Genomic DNA, 25,974 nt, shown 5'->3' with positions numbered 1-25,974 from the left:
TACATGTGTTGCGTTCTCAATGTTCTGATTTGGGTGACTAAAACGATGTCTTTGTTTTTAGTGTTCTGATTTCGGATGAAAAGTCTTCCTTTGGAATAAATCTCCATATCACATGGGAATAGTGTTGTCATGTTTGTTCATTTGTAGGCTACCATGGCTGATGATGTCTTCGAGGCGAGACTCGGTCTCGCGTCTGTTGGCTGTTACGTTCATGAGGTATCTGTTTCGTTTCGGGCTTCTTCTGTTCCGTTTTGTTTCCTTCCGTTTTGTTTTCTTTGGGCATTAATGCCACTTCAGCTGTTGACTTCAATAAACATGCATTTGGGTTAATTTCACCCGGCTTGTTGCTCGTTCTTCCTGTTCGGAAACATCTCAGCCTGAATCTGAATCTTTCTTTTTTTTTATTTATTTATTTAGAGCTGTGTGAAATTCTGTGTATTGGACTTTGTTTGCTATTATCAATTTATAATAAAACACAAAATATATTTATTTTTAGTAAATATTATTCTGATTCTGACTGCATAGGTGACAATAACTTTTCAGTAAATGACAGACTAAACATGCTTTATTTAATTTCCTTGGGGAAATTCCTGTTTTCGTTCTAACCCTAACCCTAACCCTGACCCCTAATGCAGGGGTGTCCAACATAAGGCCGTGGACCAAAACCGGCCCACAAGAGGCTCCAATCTGGCCCGCCAAATGATACTAAATGTAGCTAACTAGCATTAGCATCTAAGCTAGGCTGTCTGGGTCAGTCTGTAAAAACATGCATAATTCAGCAATACAGGACATTTTTTTTTGGAACATTTAATTAAATTTAGCAACAGAAGGCTTCATTAAAAACGGTTTGATGTTGAGATTGAAGCCGTTTCTGGCTGTAAGTGTTTGGTTTTGTGAAAATATAGACATTTTCGTCACATGTACTCTGAACCACAAGACAGGAAAACTTTAAAGTTTAAATTTGAAGGTTATAATGGTTATTGGTCAATCCCACTCCAGATGAAATCCTAAACTAAAATATATTTGACACCCCTGGCATGAAGCCTCAATGAATAGATTAAAAAAAAAAAACAAAAAAAAAAAAACATGCATCTGAAGAAAATGTCCAACAGAGGGCAGTACAACACAGAGCATCTGTGTCCCTTGTGGGACACTAAAATGCTGTTTGGGCCTAAAACTGCTCAAATTACATGCTGATTTTCTCACATGAACAACACTGGATTTTCCAAACTTTCCTCTACTTGTTAAATAATCCTGCTGTTTTTCCTCTCTAAAGCAAAAAACACTCATCAGTCCCGGCGTCTGTTCTGAGTCTTCTTATCGCTTCCCTTCGCCCACACATTCAGTTTGAACTGTGTGGTTCGGGAAGAAATTGATGCCACATGTTTATAGTGACATGAAAGTTAATAACCAGCTTCACATCGGACACGTGCTACCAGTTAATATTGCACTAAGCAGTGAAAACTCCAACCACAGACTGTTTGTAAAATAACGTTTTCTTTGAAGAAATACTCTACATCAAAGAAAAAAACCTACATTATGCTGAGTGAAACAGTTCAATTCCCCAAAAATATGTGTAACAGTGTCTTCTAAACAATGCTGCGACACTTTCAAGCAGCAATAACTTGTCTATGACTAAACCTACAGTATTTCTCAGGCATTATTTGTTGAATTTTATTGAGAAACTGATCCTCAAGTTGACACGAATTTTGCACATGTCAAAGAAAACAGACTTTTCAAAACTTGTAACCAATCTGAGAAAAATGAAAATACAATTTCAAATCCCACCTTGGATATTTTATGAATAAAACTTTTTTTCTAGAACAAACCTGCCTTTGCCCCGTGGCTGCATGCGCTGTGGATAATCTGATCCGGTGTACTGAGTACAACAGCAGCAACACAGCAAATCAAAAATGGAAGAAAATGTCACAGTGAATTTCCTGTGGTCAGTCACAGGCAAGCATCAATACTTTGAATATTCATGACTCTTTTTATAGTTTGGTGATGAAAAGCTCCACTCATCCAAACTCCATGTTTGTGTGGCTTCTCAGGTGGACTGCCAGTGACCCACAACACAGTTTTGGGGACATTTTTAGAATTTACTATTTATGTTGCCAAAGACTTATAGTTTTATATTCTTTTCCATGTATTATTAGAACTTTCCAATTTGTTATGTGTCCATTATTTTCTAAAATGTTTTCAGTTACTGTTTATTTAAGAACTAATCAGCATGTAGCATAGAAGGGAATGCAGATAACTGTGTTTTCTATTCATTTAGCCATCATAAATCCTGTACATGCTAGTGTTTATTTAATTTTATCCAGTCTTATTTGACATTTAACTTTCTTTTCCATTTCTAAATGTTATAAAAAGAATTTCCCTCAGGGGCTGGCTGAAATATTTCTATTCTCTTCTTTTCCAAACAGCAGTGAGAACAGCTCCAAAGAAACTGTGACTGTGCCTTTAATGAATGCGTTATCCTCTCATCTAAATGCTTAATTAAAACATTATTTACTAGCAGACACCCTCCGCGCAGGGCGCAGGGAGCTGTGACTGAAGCAGGCCGCTGGATCGAGCTCTCACGTCGGGAGCGCAGTTCCCCTCACGGCCGCCGCGGCGCCCTCCTCTTCCTCCTCCTCCTCCTCCTCCTCCTCTTCCTCTCCTCTGAGTCTGAAGCGCAGATTTGGAGCGGGGAGGCGTGGAGGAGGTGGAGGTGGTGGTGGTAGTAGTTGAGGGAGGGGGTGTTCGCCACTGATTGTATGAGAGAGAGCACAGAGAAGGAGAGCGAGAGAGGAATTCAGTCCTGTTTAAATGGGAACCCACAGCGCAGAGTGAAGAGGACGCAGAGTGAGAAACACCCCCCCCCCCAAAAAAAAAAAAAGTGGAGACTGAATGATTTTACGCACAGGAAAAGAGGAAAGCAGATAAAAGGAAAAGTGGGGTCGGATTTTTTTTTTTTTTTTCCTCTGAATTTGTCTTCTTTCACTCTCATGATTCAAAGAGGATTCCAGAGAAATTCACCCGGCCGGGAGGAATTGATGGTGTCTTTTTGGGGAGTCGGAGCCGAGGGGAGGAATCTGAATGCGCTCGGCTGAACCATGCCAGCCTTGTGGATCATAACTTTGGCGATCACTCTGAACCAAGGTGAGTGGCGGCTGAAGCGCGCAAGGTGAACCGGCCAAGCCGCGAGCAACAGAGTCAAGTTTCTTCTCAGTGTCCGATATGTTTTACCCCCTTTTTCCTCCCCCTTCTGTTTTGTCCGTGCGCCCTGTGGCTTTCTTTCCTGTCAGAGGCTTTTATGTTTGTGCATTTATGAGTGCGCGCGTGCGTGCAAATGTGTTATGTTGTTAAAGGATGTGCGCTGCCCTGGACAGCATCATCATCATCATCATCATCATCATCATCATCACAGGTCAGAGGCTCAAAGGGAGAAGGAGTGCGTGGTGCTGATGGGGAGAAGCAGCCTCGCGGGGCAGCAGGCGCGCGCGCTGCATTCGTTTTCTCCAGTTACGCGCTTCGTGGCAGAGATGTGGAGCATCTGCGCACGACATTGCTTTGACGTGACCTTTGAAACGCATGAACAGATAGATGTGGTTGACACGTACAAAAGCGCAGTGTTGGGTCACGCGGGCGCGCAAATTACGCGCGCACGGGACGCACACACACATTGCGCATAACCTGCCAAGCCGGGGGGGGGGTGATTGATGAGGCGAGGACTCAATGCACGGTCTGGTCGCCGGGCTTTAACATGAGTCACACCGGATCAATTTTCAACACATGCATGTGCACGCGCTTGGCACGTGCATGCTTTCACTCACAAGAGTGTGTGTGTGTGTATGTGTGTGTGTGTAGTGAAAGTGGAGAGTAACGAGTGGTGCAAGTGAGAAAGTGTGTGCGTGCGTGTGTGTGTGTGTGTGTGTGTGTGTGGAGGGGGGGGGGGGGGGGATAATAGAGACCAGTGAGTCCTCCTCTTAGCATGCAGGTAGAGTCTCTCCCGTGCTCGTGTCAGAGCGCGCGGCCCTGCTGCAAGCGTTCAGGTGCCAAGAAAATTCATATTTCACCTTAAAGACGGAGACGCGCTCACTGGACTGGAGGAGATTCCCATTACTAATATTAATGTTCCTGTTTATCGATCACCTTGATTGATTGGCTCCCTCCATTTCTCGTTTTGCGCACACACACAAACACACACGCACGCAGAAACACATGCGCAAAAAAAAAAAAAAAAAAAAAAAAAAAAACAAGCCCCAGACAGTGTGTGTGTTAGAGGGCAGCCAGCCTCCAAAGACTGAGGTGATTAATTGAGCTGGCCTGTTGTGAACAGTTCCCCCATGCATATATGGGGTGTATATGTATGTATGCGTGTGTATGCGTGCGCGCGCGAGCTGCATGTGCGTACCTGCCTCGGCACCTGGGTCCCTCGTGCCGCAGGCCGCCGGTGTGATGAACCGCAGACGGTGATGAGGCCAGACAGACAGTCAAAGGAGCTCCCAGGCTGGAGCAGAGGTGACCACCTGAGTGGAGAGAATAGAATATTATTATTGCCTTATTCAATATGGCAGAAGGTGGTGATGCACATGGTGGGAGAAGTCTGAACGGCTGAGGCTCAAGATCAGGGTGAAATGTGTTCGATTAAATCTGATAATATCGCTGCAAATAACAGTCAGGAGGTAATCCGAAGGGGCGGGAAGCACTTGGAATTCATAAGCGATTGTTAAGAGATGGGTAAAGTAGATTTGTGGAGCTGGATTATGGAGCTATAGAGACAGGACTGGAGGACAGAAGAAAACAAAGCAGACAGAGAAATGAACAAGACGGAAAAGAACTGAGGAGGAAAAAACAAAAGGGAATGAATCAGATGAAAAGGTGGTGAACAGACCAGTGGAAGACAAAAACAATGTCGAGACAGAAAAAAAAAATGAATGAAATGGAGAACAAAAACTCCAACAGATCAAAAGAGAATTTAATGGGTTGGAACAAAAAAATAACAAAGAGGATCAGAGGAGAAAACAGAGGAAGAATAGAGCAGAACAAATAGAGAACGGAGCACCGAAAGATGAGAATGGGAGAAATGGAGAAAAGAAGAGAGTTAAAGTGAACAGCAGAAGCAGCAGAGAGCCGGGAGAACCTGAACAGCAGTGAACAGAGCGGCGGAGAACAGAGCGGAGCAGCAGATCAGTGTCTCCAGCTGAGCCGCTGTAAGCTTGTAAATGTGATCAGAGTGAATCCGTCCCCTACATGCAGCTGCCGCAGCCTAATGTGTGCTCAGCCCGGTCGGACTCTTCCAGGTGTCTTCTGCCTGCTTCCCTCTGCTCGCGGCTCAGACTGGGGTCAAAGACGGGCTTTAGACGCTTCAACGCCACACGATTTCGAGTGAAAAACGCTGAATTTTCGTTGAGTTTTGGGCGTCTGCTGACACCACGACAGTGTTCCGAGCCATTTAGAAATGGCTTCATGGTGGAACTTTGAGAGGAGGCTGGGTTCCGTCTCCAGAGCAGATGTTGTTTTCAGAATGTTGCCATTTAAATGTGAATCTTTTCTTGAATGAAAATGTGAAAACAATGCATTTTCACTTGACACATTGCGTACACAGATCTGAAGTCTGTTGTCCGCTCTTCAAAGCATTTTTGATCGTGGTGTTAAAATCTGAAACTGCCTCAATGATACAGTATATAACCAAACAATGAGAGATACATATGGGTAATTTAGATTTAGTGTATATCTCTACTTCCTTTTGCAGGGGTTTCTTTAGCAACTTTCCCCATAGAGAGACTACTGTTGCAACTTTGATTCAAACTTTGTAGTTTGAGTCATCAATTCATTTCAGGCACGTGTTTTTGAAGTGTGGCAGGGAACAAGATCACCGCCCCCCCCCAAAAAAAACCCACACTCAAACCGGGGACTTTCTCACTGTAAGGTGAGAGTACTTACCGCTGTGCTACTTTGCAGCCCATGTTTGTTGAAAACGCTCTTTCGGAGGCGTGACTTGCCCCTCAGAGCCGTGGCGTTCTCGGCTTATTCAACACAAACCAGCCACATCTCAGTGTGGTTGACCGCACATCTGCGGGGCCCCTGTAATTACCATTCAGCCCTGCATGCGCGTGTGTCTGCGTGTGCGGGTCCCGGCGTAGCTTGTTCCCGCTGTGATCCGACACTGTGCTGCCAGCGCCGCTCTGGCCACAGGCGAGGAAGCCCTGTTTCACACAGTCGGTTCTTGAACGGCACTTTTTGCTGGAGCCGAACATTTTCGCAGCCTGATCATGCAAGCAAAGCAAGCAGAGCAATTCTTGCACTGCAAGCACCTGTCCCATCCCTCTCCTCCCTCGTTCTCTCGCACACACATAGGCTTTCTTTTCCTCCCGTTCCCCCCCCCCCTCCTCCTCCTCCTCCTCCTCCTCCTCCTCCTCCCACTCTTTTCTCCCGTCACAAGAATAGAGTAGAGGCGCAGATGTAAAGAGACAGGCCAAAAGACAGAGAGATGGAGGCAGAGAGAGACGAAGAAAGGAAGAGACAGCGGGGTTCAGTCCTAATCTGTTGACAAGAGGGGATGTTTGAGGATAAACACAGGCAGAGCAGGAGCGCTCAGGAAGCAGAGAAAGAAAGAAAGAGAAAGAACTATGTTGGCTTCAGACTCCACTTCCACAGCGGTCCAGCTGGACCATCAATGTTTGATGGTTTACATCAGCAAAGATTTACACCCAAATTGGGCTCCAGGGGCACCCGGGGATCCTCGCAACGCTCTCTCATGCTCTATTTAGAAACAACATATGAGGCTGAACTTGTTTTATATTCCACAAAATGTTTGACTTCTTACCCAAAATGTTTCAACCCACTGTTGGAAAAAAAAAACCAAAAAAAAAAAACGTCTTGACAACTGTGCAACACGTACGTCTCTTCGCGTCTGACTGACAGATCAATCACGTCTGGGATAAACCTCTCCAGAGCTGCAGACTGTTGTTTCCACTCGCTGCGACTTTGTGCAGTCAGAGATATAAATCATTAGTTTGAAGCTACTTACTGAAACAGCCCTCGAAACAGTCGCATGATTCCTTTCTGGATCAATAAACGGTCAATATACTCTTGCGCGTTGGGGATTTAAGTAAAATTATAAATGCTCTCGCATTTAAAGCGCTACAAAAAAAAAAAATCAATAAATATTTGTATTTCAACAACTCTGATGAAATTGAACATTACCTTCAAGATTTAAGGGATTGTGTAACTTCCAATCGTGTCAGCTGTTCCTGAGGCGGAGGGATGCTCGGTCATGCGTGTCCCGCTTCAGCCACGTGTCGGGCCCCGGGCAGCGGCCTCATGCGGGCCTCCATTGACACCCTCTGAACCACCACCCCTCTGTGGTGTGTGTTCTGTGATCTCTGAGTGGAGGGATTACTCAAATATAAGCCAATTTGTTTGTTGCTGGTTTATTTTTATTTTTTTTTTGCTTTCAGTGGGCCGAGCGGAGAACCGGGCGCACGGACCGCTCCTGTCCCGCCATGTGGAGGAATAGAACATAAAATACGGACTTCTTAACATTACTGTACTTTTCCCTGCATAGTTTCAGACTGGAGCGTTGGTGCATTAGTACATTCAGAGCTTCTGGGGTCTGTGTCCTCGGAGCGGTTGCCAGCGCAGAATACCATTACAGCTTTGGTCAGCAGAGCACATTCAGTGTAATCACCCCTTGTGCTGCTGTAGCCTTGACCTCAACAGATCGAAAATGAATGCAAAAAGAATGGAAAAAAAAAAAAAAAAATGAAAATCTGCGCCACCAATTATACACGGCGTAGAAATCCTGGAAACGTGCTCCGGCACTACTGATTAGCATTTTTTGCATGAGTGGAAAATCCGAGCTGCAATGCCATTAGTGCCATGCTGTACTGATTGTGCCATAAAAGCAAATATATATGGTTGGCTGACTTTCTTGTTTTAATCAGGTAGTAAAAAAAAAAAAAAAGAAAGGAAACAAAACACTTCAGTATAAAGTGTGGTACTCCTGAATGAAAATAACTCGAGGAAGGCGCGACAAGCCTTGTTGAAGAGCACAGCGTGGTTCAAACAACACAACGATGACACACCGGGTTTTGTGTGTGAGCGTGAGATCAAAGCCCTGCGGTATACGAGGGATCTGATGCCCTTACAGCTGGCGGAGCTTCGTCTGAGGCGACGGCGAACAACCGTAATAATAGATAAATAAAATGAAGTGGTTCAATTAGCTGTCGCTTCACTTCGCGATGATCTAGTAATCATCTGAAACGATGGCTGGAAATTCCCCCATTCAGTGTGTGGAGAGTGTGTGTGTGTGTGTGTGTGTGGGGGGGGGGGGGGGGTGAAATACCGAGCAGTATGCATATCCTGAGAGGGGGAGTCGACTGGTATTAGAAGTGACAAACGTCAATCTGGCTGATATGTCAGCCGGGGTGAGCTATGAGTAGCGAACTGAGAGGAGGAAGAGGAGGGACGAAGATGAAAAGAGAAAGAAAATAGCAGGATGAAGAGGAGATGATTTCACGCCGGTGGATGAAGGGTGGGGGGGGTGGGGGTGTAAAGGTATTGGAATGAAGGATTATAAGAAAGGAAGGTGAAGGTGAGGCAGGACGGCAAAGGAAAGGGAGATGGGAGAGGGGCGCAGACGTTCAGCTCAGGAGGAGACGGAGGAGAGAAACAAACATGAATAGACAGAAGCCAGAGGATAAAAGACCAAGGAGCTATCTGAGGACAAAAAGTGGAAGAAGGAAAGGTAGAGAGGGGGGAAAGGAGGTGCAGATACGGAGCACGGAGAAGTGAAAGGGAAGGGAATGCTGGAATAATACCGAAGTTAAAGAAAGGTAGTGAAGAGGCAAGAAAATGAATGTCAACACGGCGAGATGGGAGAGGGATGATGAAGTAAATCTGGGCAGAGAATGAAAGACGAAGCGAGAGATGGATGAGGAGAATGGATGAAGAGGGAGAAGGAAGAGAAGATGGATAGATTAATGCAGTGTGAACAAGATGTGAGAGAGGAGATGAGAAGAAAACAGAGGACGGGGGCGAGGGGGGGGGGGGGGCAGGAGGGTAGACGAGGAAAGGAGGGCAGCAAAAAGGAGATTAATGGTCAAATGAGGTGTGGAGACAGAGGGAGGAAATGTATTACCGAGGAGGAAAAGAGTATTAATGCAGGAGCGGGGATATGAGAAGACAATAAGAACAGGCCGGTTGGAATTTTGGTGGGTTGACGCTGAAAAAAAAGAGGATGGCGTTAATCCTGGAAAGATGGCAGACGGCGGAATGTATGCGCGAGGACGGAGCCGAAGTGCAGACAAGAGGAAAAGTTTGCGAGGCTGTGGAGCAATCAGGAGCCGGACGAGGAGCGCTGAAGAGAGATGGGATCAGGAGCGAGCTGCAGAGGAGGAGTGGGAGCTTGCAGGGTTGGGGAGCAGAGATTTATGTGTGGAGAGGGTTGCAGCATGGGAGCAGAGGGAAACAGCCAGGCCTATTATAGATGGGGCTCTCCTGGGAGAGCAGGGCCCGGAGTTTTCCAGGCATTTCCAGCATATTTCACCAGTGTTTCAAGCGGCGCGCACGCTGCAGTGCACAAAGCGCCGCCCTCGACCCGAGTCCTCAGCCCTCCAAGGATAAATAAAGTGGGTCTCCTTCCTCTGCACGAGTATTCAATAAAAGTGATAAAAGGCTGGAAGTAACCCTTCTTAGCTTTTTTGGAAGGGAAAGTGAGAAACCAAACTGGCCACCCTCTCTAAGGAGAAGCTTTCAAAGAAATGCAGACATCAAGCATAAAAGCAGCAAAAGCATAAAAGTGCTTCCTTTTATATGAGGAAAAATGTCAACGAAAAAGGGCTGTGAGATCAAATAAGCTGAGTGTGGAGGTAGTTTGTGTTTCTGCCTCTCTCTGTCTCTCTCTCTCTCTCTCTCTCTCTCTCTCTCTCTCTCTCCCTCTGTTTCTTTGTCTGCCTGTGTTTTCTCTCGCTCACTGTCGGAGAGACTCATGTGTGGAGGTGAGAGAGAACAATTGAATGGGCCTCCCACATAAAATCCATTCAGAGACATCTTGCGGAATAAGAATGAGAAATTGTCCGGCGCAGTGAATTAAATCAATCTGATCCATTACAAGATCACTATCACAAGGTTTTCCCTTTTGTCTTTGCCCCGGATTATGCATGCTGTCAGATAAGTGACTGTGCCTCCGTGTGTGTGCGCGTGCGCGCTTGTATGTGTGTGTGTGTGTGTGTGTGTGTGTGTGTTTGCCTTATGTAACACCGTAATGCAGTTTTTCATGTAATCAATGAAACAATTGCTCAATTAAATGTGCACTTAGCTGACAGATTATTCCTATTTCACATTTACATTTTGGGTAATTAGCTTTCAGGGCTGAAAATGAGACTTGCTGCTACTACAGTGTGCGTATTTGTGGAAACGTAGACTCACCTCACAGCAAAAAAAAAAAAAAAAAGCTCTGCTAATGTTGATTTGTACCCTTTAACTATAATGAATACTTTGTTTTATAGATTAAATGTATGGAGTTTGCCATTTGCTCAGCTGAGGACTCATTTTCAGCTTTTTTTTTTTAAATGTTCATCATAATTAAATAATGAGCTATTAGCATTCAGTGATGGTGGTATTGTCATCCAGACGCAATTTCCCAAGCATGTGTTATCCCAAAATTAACTCATATTTATTTCTTTGTTACATTGTTGATGCCACTGACTGATAGTTACAGTTCATCTGTTGTGAGATGAAAAAAGTCTGGTGTAATAATTCACTTTTTTATCTGTATGACTTTCTCCTTTTGGACTTTTAACGGATTTTCTTAACAATTTTGTTTCAGGAATATTCATAAAAAATGTAATATTAGAAATTATAGCTGAAAATAAATACATAAGGAGAGTTTTAAACAATACTTCACTAAAAGGGAGGTAGAAAATGGTTTTAAGCTTTCGTTTTTAGAGCATGTGTTGCATTCAATAAAAAAACTGAGGCCAATACAGAATGCAAACCTTTTTTCAAATGAGAAAGTTGCTATAAGCTTTCAATCAGAAAGTTCAAACCATCTTCTTTTAGCACTAAAATGTGTCATAACCTCAGCTTCAGGGCCTGATCTACTTTGGTTTGCATAAATAAAAACAGGCACAAATATACGACTGGAAGCTGATGATGCACACTGAGTATCATGGCCAAAAAAATCTCAGACTCGCACACACTCATCCATTTAGAGCATTCAAGAAGATGGAATAGTGTGTGTGTTTCCCAGGGAGCATATGCTAATTGATTTGTGTACAATGCGTAATGTGATTTACGACCTGTAAAACCACTCGTGTAGTTTATGATTGCGATTGCTTTTACTGCATATGAAAAGCAGGTGTGAACCGACTCAGCCTGTAAAGCCGCTGTGAAGGATTCTTTTGCGCATTTCACTGTATTTTTGCACCAGGAGGTATCATTGAAATTATGGCACTATTTCACCTGTTCAGCCCACTCAAGCTAAAATTAGGCCCCTGAACTAAAACCCCTGCCCTCGATTGTGCTTTAATATGTTTGATAAGCACCAGCCGATTACCCTAAACCAACACAGAGGCAATACCACCGTCAATAAACATCCTTTTTTTTTTCTTTTTTTTTAACGAGCCGACGATCATCAGTAGATCTCTGAAAAGCCTGAGTTTGGAGTTAATTGCGTGAGTTTCGCCCTCAGAGGCGAGAGGTGACAGCGCCGCGTCTCTTAGATAGCAGACTACATTTATTTGATGAGCTTTATCTGGTATGCTGGTGAAGTAGCTTTTATCACTTTGCAGGGGAGATAAATTTTCACCCTGCCCCTTTGCCTTCTGCTTGAAATAATTACATAGAAAGGAGAACACCGGAGGCAGGGTATACTTCGATGTCAACGTGCAAACATTAGTTGTTTGTATAAAAATGACCCCAGATATGAGTGTTGTGGGGTCAGGGCCTCTCTGCTGCAGTATCATAAAAAAAAAAAAAGGTTTCATATAGAACACTACATCTGTGCATTTCAAGTCGTTTCTTCATCCATGTCTAACCAGGCAATTACTGAATTCTATTAAGCCGGCATATCTATCTCAAACCAAAGCTTGTGCTAAAAGAAAAGTTTGCAATATTAAATACTTCCTCTTTTCAAATATCCAATGTGTGACGAACATAATCCCAATTTCTCACACCCTACAGACCCAGTATCCACTGGCACCACTCTCAGTTAATTTCACATTTAGCGCCTTCCAGTCTTTCCCACTGAGACTTTTCCAAACTTATTTCCCTTATCAGACATTGAACTTGTGTAACCAAATGATTTTATTGCGTGGGCACCACAACCATGAGCTTCTTTCTTTCTCTCTCTCTCTCTCTCTCTCTCTCTCTCTCTCTCTCTCTTTCTCTCTTTTCTTTTTTTTTTTGAAGTCTCAATATATCCCTCTTTCCCTTTTATTTCTTCTCCTTTGGTGCATTTTTAACGGTGATAAAAGAAGCAGCAGCGATTTAAAGATGGAGATGGACAACATGATTACAGATGATGAAAGCCGGTATCCATCACCACCCACTCTGTTTGTGTTTCCATCCTCCTTCGGTCTGTCTATCTACCCCCCCCCACCCCCACCCCCCCACCCCCCACCCCCATCCTCTCTCCCCTCTTATGTTTTAATGTAAGTCGATAACTATCAGCAGCTGATAACGCGGCGGGCTCCCACTCGGTACGGCGAGGCGGCTCGATGAGGCCGGGGGAGCGAGGTGCTGCTGTGGGTATAGGGAGGGCGCTGACACTATCTCCCCTCGGTGTGGCTTGATACGCTCGGGTGCGGGGGAGATAAGCGAGCAGCTCTGAGCGGTGGCGGCGGTGGCGGCGGCGGCGGTGAAGGGGGACAATGACGTCACGCTGCTTGCCTCTCACTCCCGTGGCAGCAAATGAAAGTTGTGTTGTCACAGGTGATCATGTCACATTTGTCATTGTTCTGGAAAGGAGATTAGACTGCGTGTGTGTGTGTGTGTGTTTTAAGGTTGTTGTTGTGACGACTGCAGCGTTTGAGCCTCGTAACGGGGCCTTTTTTTTTTTTTTTTCACCCTCCACCAAATATTTCAACTTAGTATTGCAGGAGAAGTGCAAGTGTTACTAACAATATTAACGTGATTATTCAGGCGTGACTGTGTGACGGGGAGCCAACAAGAGGCCTGGAAACTGAGGCGGCTAATTGAAATTCAGTTGTTCAGTTCTTAATGTTATTATTTACACCTCTGCATTTCCTCCTGTGATGTGTCAAAACGTCATCCGTGAAAAACACCTATTGTGTTTTAAAATGGGGGGATTTAAATAGTTCGGGGACCTAAGCGACTATGTAGAGAGAGCGAGAGAGAGCGAGAGAGAGAGGTGTGCATGTGTGTGTGTGTGTGTTCTTGTATTTGTCTACTTCTGGTTTCTTAACCAACAGAATGGGCAAAGTGAGAGGTCCTCATGTTGTTTGCATTGAAATCACCTCCTAAAGCTGCATAGATGGATTTTTCGATACATTTCCCTCCAACGACGCCCGTCGATAAGACCTGCTTGATGATAAGCTGGGGTCTCTTCCTATTGACCGCATGGCGCGTGTGCAGGTCCCATGTATCCAGGGCTCTATCTGAAATCAAACATCCATCACCGCAAGAGGAAGATAATTACACATTCAATCAGTAGAATGGTATCCTACTTGACAGGTGAATAGGGTGTATTGTGTTGGTGACATGAGATCTTTTAAGCCAAATATAATTACAATTAAAACATCTAACTAGCAGGAGAAGCGATTTGCCCTTTAGTTTACAAGACAGTTGCTTGAGATCAAATTATCTCTCTTACAAGAGAAGCCTGACTAAAATGGAAGCAAATAAAAACAAAGGATGATAGACAGAGACTCATAGAGAAGAGATCATAATTAAACAAGCAAAACAAGAAAGAATGTCCTGCAGATGGGTTATGATAGATAGTCAGAGGAGGGAGAGGGCTGGAACAGGGGATCCGAGGAAAGAAAAAAAGAAAGAAAGAAAGAAAGACCACAACACGCTAAAAGACCGCTGAAACAAACACGATGAAGGCATTATACAATAAAGCATCTACGCCTTCCACCGCAAGCCATTAAAAGGTCTGTAACAGGCGTTTCAAAATCATTACTGCTGATAAGTTCCTGTAATTTATTGATTTTTGAGGAGTGTTCCAGGCAGAGGGTGCAGAGCGCACCGATGCCCTTTTCCCAAACTCAGCCAGTGTTCTGGAGAGGAAGGAAGTCCGAGAGGCACAGACGGTCTGTTGGATCTGATCTTAAAGCGAGGGATATGCAGAGGTATGACAGCAGCAGCACAATAATTGCTTTATAAATGAAGGTGTAGCAGTGGAGGAGCCTACGAGTGGACAAAGACAAGCCTCCAGCCTCAGCACACACAGAACAGTGACTAGTGAGTGACTTATAGGTGGTAATGAATCTCCGCGCTCAGTGATAAGTGACATCCAGCGTACACAATGAGGCAGAGCAGGCTTTCTGTACAGTACATCACAGCGTCAGTGGCAGAAAGGGAGCAGCTTTGAAGTGCATATGGATCCGAGCGGCGGCATTATCAACAATTAAAACTTTAATGAAAAACCAGGAATAAATACAGTTTTCAGTCAAATACAGCATGAAAGAAAACCTCCAGATGTGTGATGACTCAAGGGGTCCGGCGGGTCCGATGGGATGACTGATAGTGTATTCCGACTGCTTGAGTGGTCTATTTTATGTTTGCATCCGTTATAGAAAATAGAAAATGTAATGCTAGTATTTCAACCTCTGTGGCTCGTCCTGCGATGTGTCAAAACGTCATCTGTGGAAAAGACAGACTGTTTTATAAGAAGGAAAGAACAGAATGGAACCCACGTGACTGAGCGTGTGTGTGTGTGTAGGGAAAAGAGGTCCAGGCAGGTAAAACAGCCAAGAAAGACATTGCAGGTTTGTGTGTGTGTGTGTGTGTGTGTGTGTGTGTGTGTGTGTGTGTGTGTGTGTGTGCGTGTGTGTGTGTGTGTGAGGGGGCCAAAGGAAAATAAAAGAGTAGGTCTGCTTGCTTGTGATTGAGGCAAAGTGCAAGAGAGAGAGAGAGAGATGGAGGGGAGGGGGAGGGGGGGGGGGGGATGAATGAAAGTGAGAGGAAGCAAGGGAGCAAAAAAAGAAAAAGCCAGCGTGCTGAGGAGAGCGAGAGAAAAAGAGAAAAAGATAATTTCTTAGCTCTTCTTTTAAATAAGTCTGTTTCTATAGCAACTATCCAACCAGCCGCCGGAGAGAGAGAGAGAGGGAGAGGGAGAGAGAGAGAGAGAGAGGGGGAAAGTGGGGGTGCACCAGAGAGACAGAGGGAGGGAGAGAAAGAGAGAGAGTTTCCATAGCAACGGAGGAAGAGGGAGTAAAGAACTTGGAGGGACTTAAAAAAACATATTAGGAGAAAAGGTAAAAGGTAAGCAAAGAATGAAGAGTGAATTTATAGCACTGAAAGTGAAGTAATCAAGCGGCGTTCAACACACTGCTTCATGGAAAAAAAAAAAAACGTTTGGGGAAAAAATGAAATCGTGTGCTTAAAAAGTTGAGAGGAATTGCTTCTAAAGGGAGATTTCCAGGACGCTCGCTCACTGTCAGAGATTGTTTAATGACTTTTGCTGAACTATTTGAACCTGTATTTGTCTTTCACGCAGTGATTAAAGCTGCTTCACCAACAAACTGGAATTCAAGAACTAATTAAAAAAACATATTCAAACATGTTCATTGGGTTCTATATTTAGAGAATGCTGGGTGGATATTAAAGACAACATAGTGCGAGAAATCCTCAAATCGCTATTTGCTATCTTTCTGTAGGATTGCTGAAATGATTCAGATTTATGGGAAGGGACATCAGAGGATAGAAGCAGAACCTGTAATCAACAGAAAATATTGGATGGCTGTGTTTTTTTCCACATCTCTCCCCCCCCCAAAAGCTTCAAATCGTCTACTACCACACATCACATCTCCTTTATTTAAGCAGTGTAAATCGTGATTTAACAAGCAGCAAGCTAACAGCTCGGAGGTATTTAGTGACTGTCAACAACTATAGCCCTAGCCTTTGTACAAAGCTCTCCGAAAGCCCAGTTTACACAGTGAAAGTGCTGGTTTCACCCACAATCCAATGCTGAACAAACCCAGCACATCCTCAACAGTGGAAAGTCAACCACTTTACTGACTTGTAATTTTACTTAAAGTAAAGACATACATTTAATGTAAATCTCTGTCGCTAGATTTTCTTCAATGAATCAAAGTCAAATTAGTAAATGTATTTTTTTTTCCAATGCTTTCTTCCACACTATACCGCTTCTAGCCATAAAAACAGAGATGAAGACTGAGGGAGCCTGGTAAGACGGATTCACTGTATAGAGCCTGCAGAGAAAGAGATATGAGCTGCAGTGATAACAGTGGGTCTATGGCTGCCGTCTGATTGTCCATTCTCAGCTCTTGACCACACATGACCTCCATCACTGCGCGAAGGGGGCGAGTGAGCAATGAGAAACACAGAGGGGGAGACGGAGAGAGAGGAAGAGGATTGATTGGGAGTCCCAGAGTTCAGACAGCTCTGACCACAGAGGCGGCGATCTGTTTCCACAAACGCTCCGAAGCTATACGCTGATCCAGAGGAGCGGTTGACAAGGGTCATGTGGGGCGTGGGGATTCAGATTCTTCATCCTCAACACCGATGGGTTGGGAGTTTTAGAGTGTGGACCGTTCTAACCGTGAGCTTTGAGGCTTACGGTTACTAAGTAATACCATCCATATGATGCAGTGTGAACATCTGCAACATACACATGGCAAAAGACTGACTTTGGTCCAATTTACATTACAGCGCTTCGAGAGGAAACATCGTTTTTGCATTTTCGTTGCAGAAAAGTTTCACGTTTCCAGCAATATTTTGAAAACTATGTCCGTTTAGATGGAAATGCCAGAAACTCTGAAAACAACAGTCAATAGCCTTAAAGTTAAAACATTTATACTATCTGGTCGCCCAATTCTGATTTCACAGAAATCATTGGGCTACACTTCCATTCACTGTAAAGCTACTATGTGCATCGATGGAGTATTTTCTGATGCTCAGAGGAAACAGCAGACATGTCACCAAAGAAAGAGTTCCCATCAGAGTGGGGCAACAGTGGTATCATGTCTTTTTTTATGGTGCTATCGATGTCACAGGTGCCTGAGACTGGCGTTAAGTGCAAACGGGTGCTGCTGTTTCTGAGCTGACTTGTGACAACACGCTAAAGGAACAAGCTCTGGTGTTTTGTGCTTCTGCAGGTATGCTGTCTTCCTCATGTCACCAGTATCACAAAGGCTGAGTAGCAGATGTGAAACTGATTTTATGCAGACTCCAGTGCAGCCTTCACGTCCGTATATCACGCAAGAGCCATTCATGGCACATAACAGCTTCAAAGGAAGTTGTACTTAAGCATGTTAATCTGTCCGTCCCTTTCCGTCGGTCTGCTTACACTGGAGAGTCACTGCTGCTCTGGTCACAAAAGGGTGAAGGTCCTTCGCCTCACTGAGCTTCCTCAAGCTTTTCTTCTTTAGTTCCAGGTGCTTAAGCCACCCTAACCGGTCTCTATCAATACCAAAGCAGCTTGAGGTGCTCCGGAATCACTTAAGGCCTCACACACTCCATTGATCAGAGAATTAAGAGCTTTGTTTTTTACCCTCACAAATGTTTCTGAGTTCAAAGAGAATGCAGGACAGAGGGAAGAGAAGGTATTCAGATTTAAATCCCACCAGGTCCGGTCAAGACAGCATTAGTCAGATGACTCCATCAAGACCAGCTGCACTGGTATTACTTTTCTATTTCAGCTGAAATCCTGACTTGTTTATCTCTGCATAATTGCCCAAACTGCTGCTGGAACAGGGTGTTCCTTACTGTACAACCCCAGACCTTGACATAAGACACTGTCATTTAAAACTAACGCATACATTTTTCACACAGGTAGGCTAGGAATTATTTAGTTTTGAATTATTAAAGAGGTGTTGCACTCTCATCAAACTTTCTCCAACATGAAGCACCTCCTCTCTGAAGTTGGAGTGTGGGTGCGTGACTTTCCACACCTCAGCTGGATCTGAGCATTTTTCACACTCAGTGTGCCTCTGCCTGCATGAACTGCTATTTTCCTAAGAGCACAGAAAATATCTTGTAGATTTGTTCTTTGAAACAGCTCACACAAAGCCTGACTGCTATGCACTAGACGGAGCAGGGTGAAATTAATGGGGTTTGGAACAAAAGGTTTTGTGAAAGATTTCCTGACTATTCCCCACCCAATTACTTAATCCCTTGTAATTAGTCTCCGTGTTTGAAAGAGAATATACATTTTTCCGTCTACCCCTCTTTTCCCCGCTGAGTTGGAACATAGAATTGCAGACAAAAACAGCACAAGCGCCTTTTGTGGAGCATGTTGCCCATAAACATCCACACAGTTCCCGCTTTGAACAGCAGTTATGCTATATCTTTAGCAATTTACATTTGTCACACTGAACTGCACAAAGATAATTATTTTCCGAGAGGAATGGTCATTATAATTGGACATAAACACGGTCCAGTTTTTCTGTGTAAATTAACCTTTTTTTTTCCTTTAGCTTCAATGCACTCATGCATCAGACAGGCCAAAAAAAAAAAAATCATTTTTCATCTTTTGCTTTTACGGTTCGTCATTGTGTGGTGAATTTATGGTCGTCAAATAATGAGGGGCACATCCTCATTTCAATTCTGGCTTAGCCCACACAGGACAGCTGTCTATTTTAGGCTATAGCTGCTGGCCAGCAGACCATTAGCCTGTTTTACACCGATAGCAAATAGCCATTAGGCGTTACTGCAAGCCAGTTAGCCAACAGCCATCTGCCGCACGCTGCAATTATGCTGCCTTAAAGTGCTGTTGGAAATATAGTAATTATGAGTTGAGCATGCATTAATGACCCAACACAATAGTAAATACGCTTGGGAAAGGGTAATTTTCAATGATACCTGCGGTAACAGTCTGTGCTGTGAAGTGCATGTGCTCAGTGTGAATACTGATGGAGTTTTGTTAATTCCGTGACAATTTTGCATCTTCGCTAATTGCGGCAGATTTGAAAGGTTGGTGCATGAGTTGCTGGTTCGCTGTTAGCTTCTGCTAGCTCCCGGTGCTGCTTCCAGTTTCCGTTCAATGACAGCGGGCTCATTGAGACCCTGCTGCTGCTTCCAGCTCTCAGTGTAAATCCTCCGGCTGTGTTTGGTGACTCTTTTCCTGGCAATGACAGTTGCTGTAGTCAGCAGCACATTCAGGTCAAGCAACTTGACTCATTTCGTCACATTCTGCCACAAGCCCTTTTGCTTGCACAATGCTCTGATTAAGTGGTACAATAGTTGCAAATCTGCTGGCGTGTTTGCTGAAGAGTAATTACTAGCGTCTGATAAGCGTTCTGGGGAAGTTTCCCAGCTACATGATTTCCACCGAGGCTTTATCTCAATTGAATGTGATTGTCTTTGCCGAATTGGCTCAGCCATGATCCTGGAAACCGGCCTTGTCTCACACACATGATAAGACAACAGATTGCCTTGTATGCCGTCCAACCAAGAATAATGCTGCAAGCTGTAATAATTTACACCATCCATCCGGGTTTCTCCACGACTACGTGCCTTCTTCATCGCAAAGATAAAACTGCTGCTCACTGGCAAAGTCGGATCATAAAATGCCATGTTGGAGACACTAATTGGCCACGAAGAAGCAGGCGCAGGCTTCTCGCAAACACATCATGCTGCATAAATACAATGACGCGAATCAAACTGTAGCGCGGCGCGGAGACGGGAGATGGAACCGGGGGGATGCTTGGATGTGAAGAGCGAGGTTTCCCACTTTCTTAATGTGTCTTTTGTGGTGGCTTTGTGTGTGCGCCTGTGTGCCGGCCTCGCTTCCCCTCTCTCAGGATCCCTCCGTTTGTGTTACCATGGGGACGGCATGCTTCCTATACCTCCCCTCCCACCTTCCCCACCACCAGCATTACCACCTCTCTCTCTCTCTCTATCTCTCTTTCTGCCTCTCTCCTTTGCTCACTGGTTTCAGTGTTACCATGGCGACACATGTCTGTCTCCTCTCTGCCTGCTACCTGTTTCACATGCTGCCCTGTCTCACTGGGTCAGTTTCTCTCCGTCGGTCCGTCTGCCTCTCTGTTTGTCTGTCTGCCGCCGGGCGCTTGTGTGCCCTTGGCTTGCCTTTCTTTGTTTACTCTTTGTTTATTCATTTCTGTCTTCATTTATGCGACCCCCCCCCCCCCCCCCCTCCTGGGGCTAAAAACAGCATCATTTCCTTGTTGGTCAGACGCTGGCATCGCTGGTTCACCTCCAGCACTACGCTGGTTTTAGCGCCATTTGTTTGCGTTTTCGGTGATGTTCTTGCTGGTTTACCAACTAAACCAGAGAGACCGGAGAGGGAATGATGCTGCTTGTTTCAGCCGGCGGGGCGGCTGTCCGTCTGGCTGCCTGTCCGTGTCCGTCCCCGTCTATGTTTGCTCTCCGTCTCACTCTTTTTTTCTCCCTCTTTCTCTCCAGCTCACTGGCTGCCTGTCTGGCCACCAGGCTTTTCCACCTCTAATCCCTCCTCTCCTTTTTCTGCTCTGCTGCTCTGCTCCCCCAACATCAACCTCTCTCCCCTCTTCTCTTCCTCCTCTTCTCTTCTCTTTTTTTTTTTTTTTCACCCCCAACTCATTTGTTTGTTCCCACATCAAAACAGTATCTATTGAATGTCACTGGGAACACAGTATTAAAAAGGGAGGGATTTAGGTAATTTTCGCAGACGGCAGCTGTTGCTATGGTGACACAACTTTTGGATTTGCCAGAGCGAGAGATGAATAGAAGGATAGAAGGAGAAAATGTGTGTGTGTGGAGAAAGAAAGAAAGCAAGAAAGAAAGAAAGAAAGAAAGTGAGTGGTGGAGCTTGCAGAAGCTGACCATAGTTGGTTCTGTCAGGGGTTTAAGTTTTAATCCAAAATGAGGACATCTGGGAAAAAAAAAACAAAAAAAACATTACCTTGTGAGAGTCATTCAAAACCCTGTTTGGACAAACAATCCCAGCTTGCAGCCGTTCTGTATCACCGATATAATTTGTTTGAATTCTATGCTGTCAATCTCTTCTTAACAGTGCGTGCCAGTATTTTTTGCTTTGTTTTTTTTTGGGTTTTTTTAAACCTGTTAGCTTGCTAATGCATGTAGAAAACCATTCATTAGGCTCTCAGTGGTACTCTCTGGCCTTGCTTTGTTCTGCCTCCTCTGCAGTTTCAACAAGAGAGAAAAAAAATAGATCACAATGTTGGGGAAAAACAAAACAAATCCTTTGCTCCATAAATCTGTTAAATCTGGAGGATCTAAACCAAGCCTATAAGTAGCCTCTCATCACTCAGAAAAGCATCTCGTCCTTTGTGTCTGTGAATCTTGTTGCAAATGTGTTTACCGCTTCCCTGGAAGTGGTGAAAATCTCATTTTGGACAGAGTCCTCCCTTCCTCTCTACGTGCTAATGCATTTAGAAAAACCACTTTATTATAATACACATTTGAATATTCATAGTAGGCAGGCGGGGGGGGGGGGGGGGGGGGGGGGGGTGATGGAGGAGGCTGGAGCCTTTGGGTATTGATGCAGAGCTGTGGAATTAGCTGCAAAACTGCTATTGATTCAAGCTGTGAGGACTGGAATATGAAACACTAAGGGGGGAGAAAAAGGCCAAAAGACCTTATCAATGAACTTGGAGATTGAAAGAGCCAACGTGAGGGAATGAGAGTTGCTCAGTCGAAAGAGAGAGAGAGAGAGAGAGAGAAAGAAAGAAAGAAAAAAAACAGATTATCAGTCAGCAGAGAATTGAATTAAAGGCACGCAGAAGCAGAGGGTGGGTGAAGAAAGAAAAGGAGATTATGAACTGACACAGAAGGGGAATGAGAGAGACAAAGTGCAACAAAAGTAAAGGGGAGAAACAACAAGCGCGAATAATGCGCTGAGCAAAGAAACAGAGGAGAAACATGATGAATGAAGCAATATAAAACACAGATGAAAAAAAAAAAATCAAGCAAACAAAAGAGGGAGGAAAGAGGGTGAGGGGTCACGGCGCGCCGCGAGCGGCGCTTTAGCCTGCAGACGCCTCGCTACAGTAAACCCGCCGCCCCCGGACGCTGCAAATTGTTGATAGGAGGACTAAGTTGACAAATGTCAAAGTTTACATTTCATTATGGAAGGCGGGGGCTGAAGAAAGGATGGAGAAAAGGGAGGGGGGGGTGGAGGAGGAGAGATGGAGAAGAAGACCTGGGGGAGGGAGAGAGGGAGGAAATGCCATGCATTCCATTAAGTGGCCAGAGAAAACCACAGAAAGAGAGCACGAGAGGAAATGGAAAAGAAAAAAAAAATGAGAGCGAGAAATACAGGAAAAAGGAGGAAGAAAAGAGGAGGTAAAGTGGGGAGGGGAATGTCGGGGGGGGGGGGCTACCATACATAAAGACAGATAGAGATAGAAAGGGGGGTTTATAAGCGAAGGAATGAAGTGCCCGATTCATCACTGCCTCCACTGTGGTCCTGACCTTTGAAAATGGAGTTAATGTTAGACAAGGCAGCACTTAACATTCTAGTGGCCTCCATGTTTGTTCGGAGGTTGTCAAGGCGGCGCTTCTTTGTAGATCTCGAAAAGTTGCGCTGCTTTTCACGTGAATTTCGTAAGCTGGCATTCACATTCTGGCGCAGCTGTGAGCAGGCAAACGCACGATGGACGCGGGCCTTTGCTGGAGTCCAGAAAGACTCAAAACTAAGAAGAAAATATGTATTGATCCACTTGTTAGCAGGACTTTTCCTTTGCACTTTTACAGGGCGTTCATTCAGATAATCAGGGTTGTAGGTTCCTGGTTTCTATCATAAGATTCACGGTTGGAGAACGCTGTTATTTTTTCAGCATTTGAATGATCGGTGGATATCTCGCGTTAACTTTCCAAGTTTAACAACGTGATTACAACATGATTGTAAAGAACACAACTTGAGGAAATGCAGAAATGACCAAACTCGTCAAGCAAAGGGTTAAATCTGCCGTCTCCTGGTGGCTACAGTAATTATTCAGTCTCCATGCTGGAGTGTCTCACAGTACAGAGAAAAGCTGAGCTCTGAACTTTTCATGAGCTTCCACATCTGTAAAAACTTTACTGCCTGTAACTGTGATACTTCTCTAAAATGAATAAAATCAACGCTGCAGACCGGAACAGAGCAAAGAGAAGTACATCGTTCAGCCTTTATTGCACTTCATTTAGAGCTTCTAACTGACACACACACACACAAAACTTGTGAAATTCTGTGAAATCTGAAGTGTAAGTGAAAATTCATTAAAAAAATGTGTACAAAAAAATTGGTTGCAAACACATAAAGCAGATATCAAATTGAAGATAGCAGCTAAAAGCTTAGCTCTTGTGTTTCACCCACTTCACTGTGGCAAATGTACACTCTCCAAGAGGCAGGGATGAAATGAGCGTGCATGTCTTGAACGCATTTAAAGTGATGGCGGAGCCTTTTCTCCGGTCCCGGACCCTGACCCCTTCTCTGCTGAGAAAATTGCATAATGTTTGGGATGTATAAAATCTTTACAAAACCAAGTACATAACCTCGAACACGGCTGGTAATTGGGCTCAAAACAAGAGCGTGGAGAACTGCTCCGGAGATCAAGGATGTCTCTAACATGGCAGAATTATGTAATGTTGTTATAGAGGAGGCAGAATGTGCGCTGCCTCCAACTACTAATCTAAACGCATTAGCTTCATCCGGCAAACTGCGGTTTCCTATAAGTACGGCACGTCGATGCACTTTTTGCTACATGCTGGATACTTCTAAATTGACTGTTCTTTATTTAGCTAGCTGCATCACATTCAGCCATTCACACACACACACACACACACACACACACACACACACACACACACACACACACACACACACACACACACACAGTCATCCTCACACTCACACACAAACGGCGACATCGACCCACCAGGGGTGAACTGAGGGCCCCACAATGTTTTCAAGTGAAAATATATGACACAGACTATATGATGTTCAATAAAATACTCTTGTTTTTCTTCATATTCAGCCCAAATAGTTATGATTGATAATTAATCAAGAATACAAGAAGATGTTGTATTAGCTGTATGTAATTATTTCGGTTGGCGTGGTGGAATTTCTGGAAAGAAAGACTGAATCACACTGAACCCGTTGGAATAAATAATGCAGATGCTGGACTGGAAAACCTTAACAACCCTAATTCTTCACATTCATTTTCATCTGTTTACGTTGGCCTTAAATCTCTTAAAGATACACGTTTAACCCAGACGGCTTTGTTTCCCCACACTTAAACGAGCGTCTTACTTTTTTTTTATTTTTATCTCTCCTGAACCAATTGAAAACTTTAAAGTTATGGACTCATAAAAGTGATTTATTCCCGGCGCACGGCGCGGTCCTGACGGGCACGTCGGACGGGAAAGAGCCCCTGAAGGTCACCGGCTAACAACGTGTTTGTCCTTTAAACCGGCGGACTTGTTGAAACGGCGGCGAGCGGAGCTGATGGAGCGCTTATTGTCTCCTTTGTTTCCACGCCGTAAAGTCTTCCCTCGGCGTGATAACGTCCTCCTCCAGCTCTTCTCCACCACAAGAAAACATTCTCCCTCCAACCTGACCTGCTCAACAATCCTGAACAGAAAACCTCAGGATTTTAATTTGATTTTTTTTAGCCATTATTTAAGGTTTCTCTTTAATATGACGGAGGTATTTCCACTGCATGCAGACTGGCAGCTGGTCCCAGCTCACTATGAGTGAAGGCATTGTACACACTTGGCAGGTCGCCAGTCCATCACAAGGCGAACACATAGAGGCAGGCCAGCTAACCTCTGAAGGGTGTTTCTGGACTGAGGGAGCGACGCGTCGCGCCCGCGGAAATCCAACATGCGGAGAGGCAACATGCAAACAGCAGAGGGGAGCGACTGGAACCGTTTCTGTCTGGTTCGCATGTGGAGAGGTGTGTGTGTGTGTGTGTGTGTGTGTGTGTGTGTGTGTGTGTGTGTGTGTGTGTGTGTGTGTGTGTGTGCGTCTCCGGTTTCTGTATGCACGTCGTCATTCGAGAGCTTGTAATGAGATTTGTCAGTGCGTCCTTTGATTTATGTGTAAACAGACTTGCATGTGTGTAACAAATTGTGTGTGTGTGTGTGTGTGTGTGTGTGTGTGTGTGTGTGTGTATGTAATGAGATCTGCGCGTGTAATCTAATTTGTGTGTATTATGCGTGCGTATGGAATTTGTGCGTGCCCACGAGGACCTGGAAGTGTGTTGTTCCATACGTTCACGTCCAACAAAAACCATCTTGCAACCACAAATATGAAAACACACACAGGAATCCTGATGAGGGCGAACGCCCGGCGCTGCTTTCATGACAGCGTTTCAATGGGAACGCATCGTTTTTTTTTTCAGTTTTGTTTCAGAAAAGTTTTACGTTTATGCAGCAGTAGTTTGAAAATGATGTCCGTTTCCACGGAAACGGCAGAAATTCAAAAGACAATTGAGTTAGCGGTAGAATTTTTAGTTGAGCTCCTTCTGTTTTATAAACCGTCCTTTATCCGACTGATAAGTTTTTTTTCACCCAAACTTTGAAGCGAGACATTTTCAAAGATTGTCATATCTAGTTTTAAATCAAAAGTTATCACAACATCGGCAGCGTTTCTTTTAAAAAGGACAAAAGAAACTCCAAAGTATTGGCGGAACTCTAGTTGATGTGAATCGTTTGCTGCTCGGTGTGAATGATGTGAGGTCAGTGTGATTGAACTGGAGCAAGTTTTCCACAATTTGATTGTGAAATGTAATATTCACTGGGAAATAAATGGGACTCATGTTTGAAAAATGACTGCAGAAAATGAAAACACATTACAGGCTTTTGTTGGCCGCGGTGACTCAGCCCGGC

General features: G+C 44.5%; 1 protein-coding gene across 2 annotated transcripts in view; it reads left to right on the top strand.

Annotated features, from left to right (window-relative positions):
- Window positions 1-2,749: 2,749 nt before the first annotated feature.
- The window catches only part of kirrel1b (kirre like nephrin family adhesion molecule 1b), a 67,970-nt gene continuing 44,745 nt past the window's right edge, over window positions 2,750-25,974 (top strand). For both annotated transcript variants that reach the window (XM_030114797.1, XM_030114796.1), the window contains exon 1: window positions 2,750-3,144. In XM_030114797.1, coding sequence (XP_029970657.1) covers window positions 3,099-3,144 — 46 coding nt within the window. In that variant the 5' untranslated portion in view covers window positions 2,750-3,098. The remainder of the gene's footprint in view (window positions 3,145-25,974) is intronic.

This window comes from Salarias fasciatus, chromosome 18 (assembly GCF_902148845.1).
Source record: "Salarias fasciatus chromosome 18, fSalaFa1.1, whole genome shotgun sequence".
NCBI classification, from domain to species: domain Eukaryota; kingdom Metazoa; phylum Chordata; class Actinopteri; order Blenniiformes; family Blenniidae; genus Salarias; species Salarias fasciatus.
The sequence above is the reverse complement of the archived record's forward strand: the minus strand, read 5'-3'. Positions and strand labels throughout refer to the sequence as shown.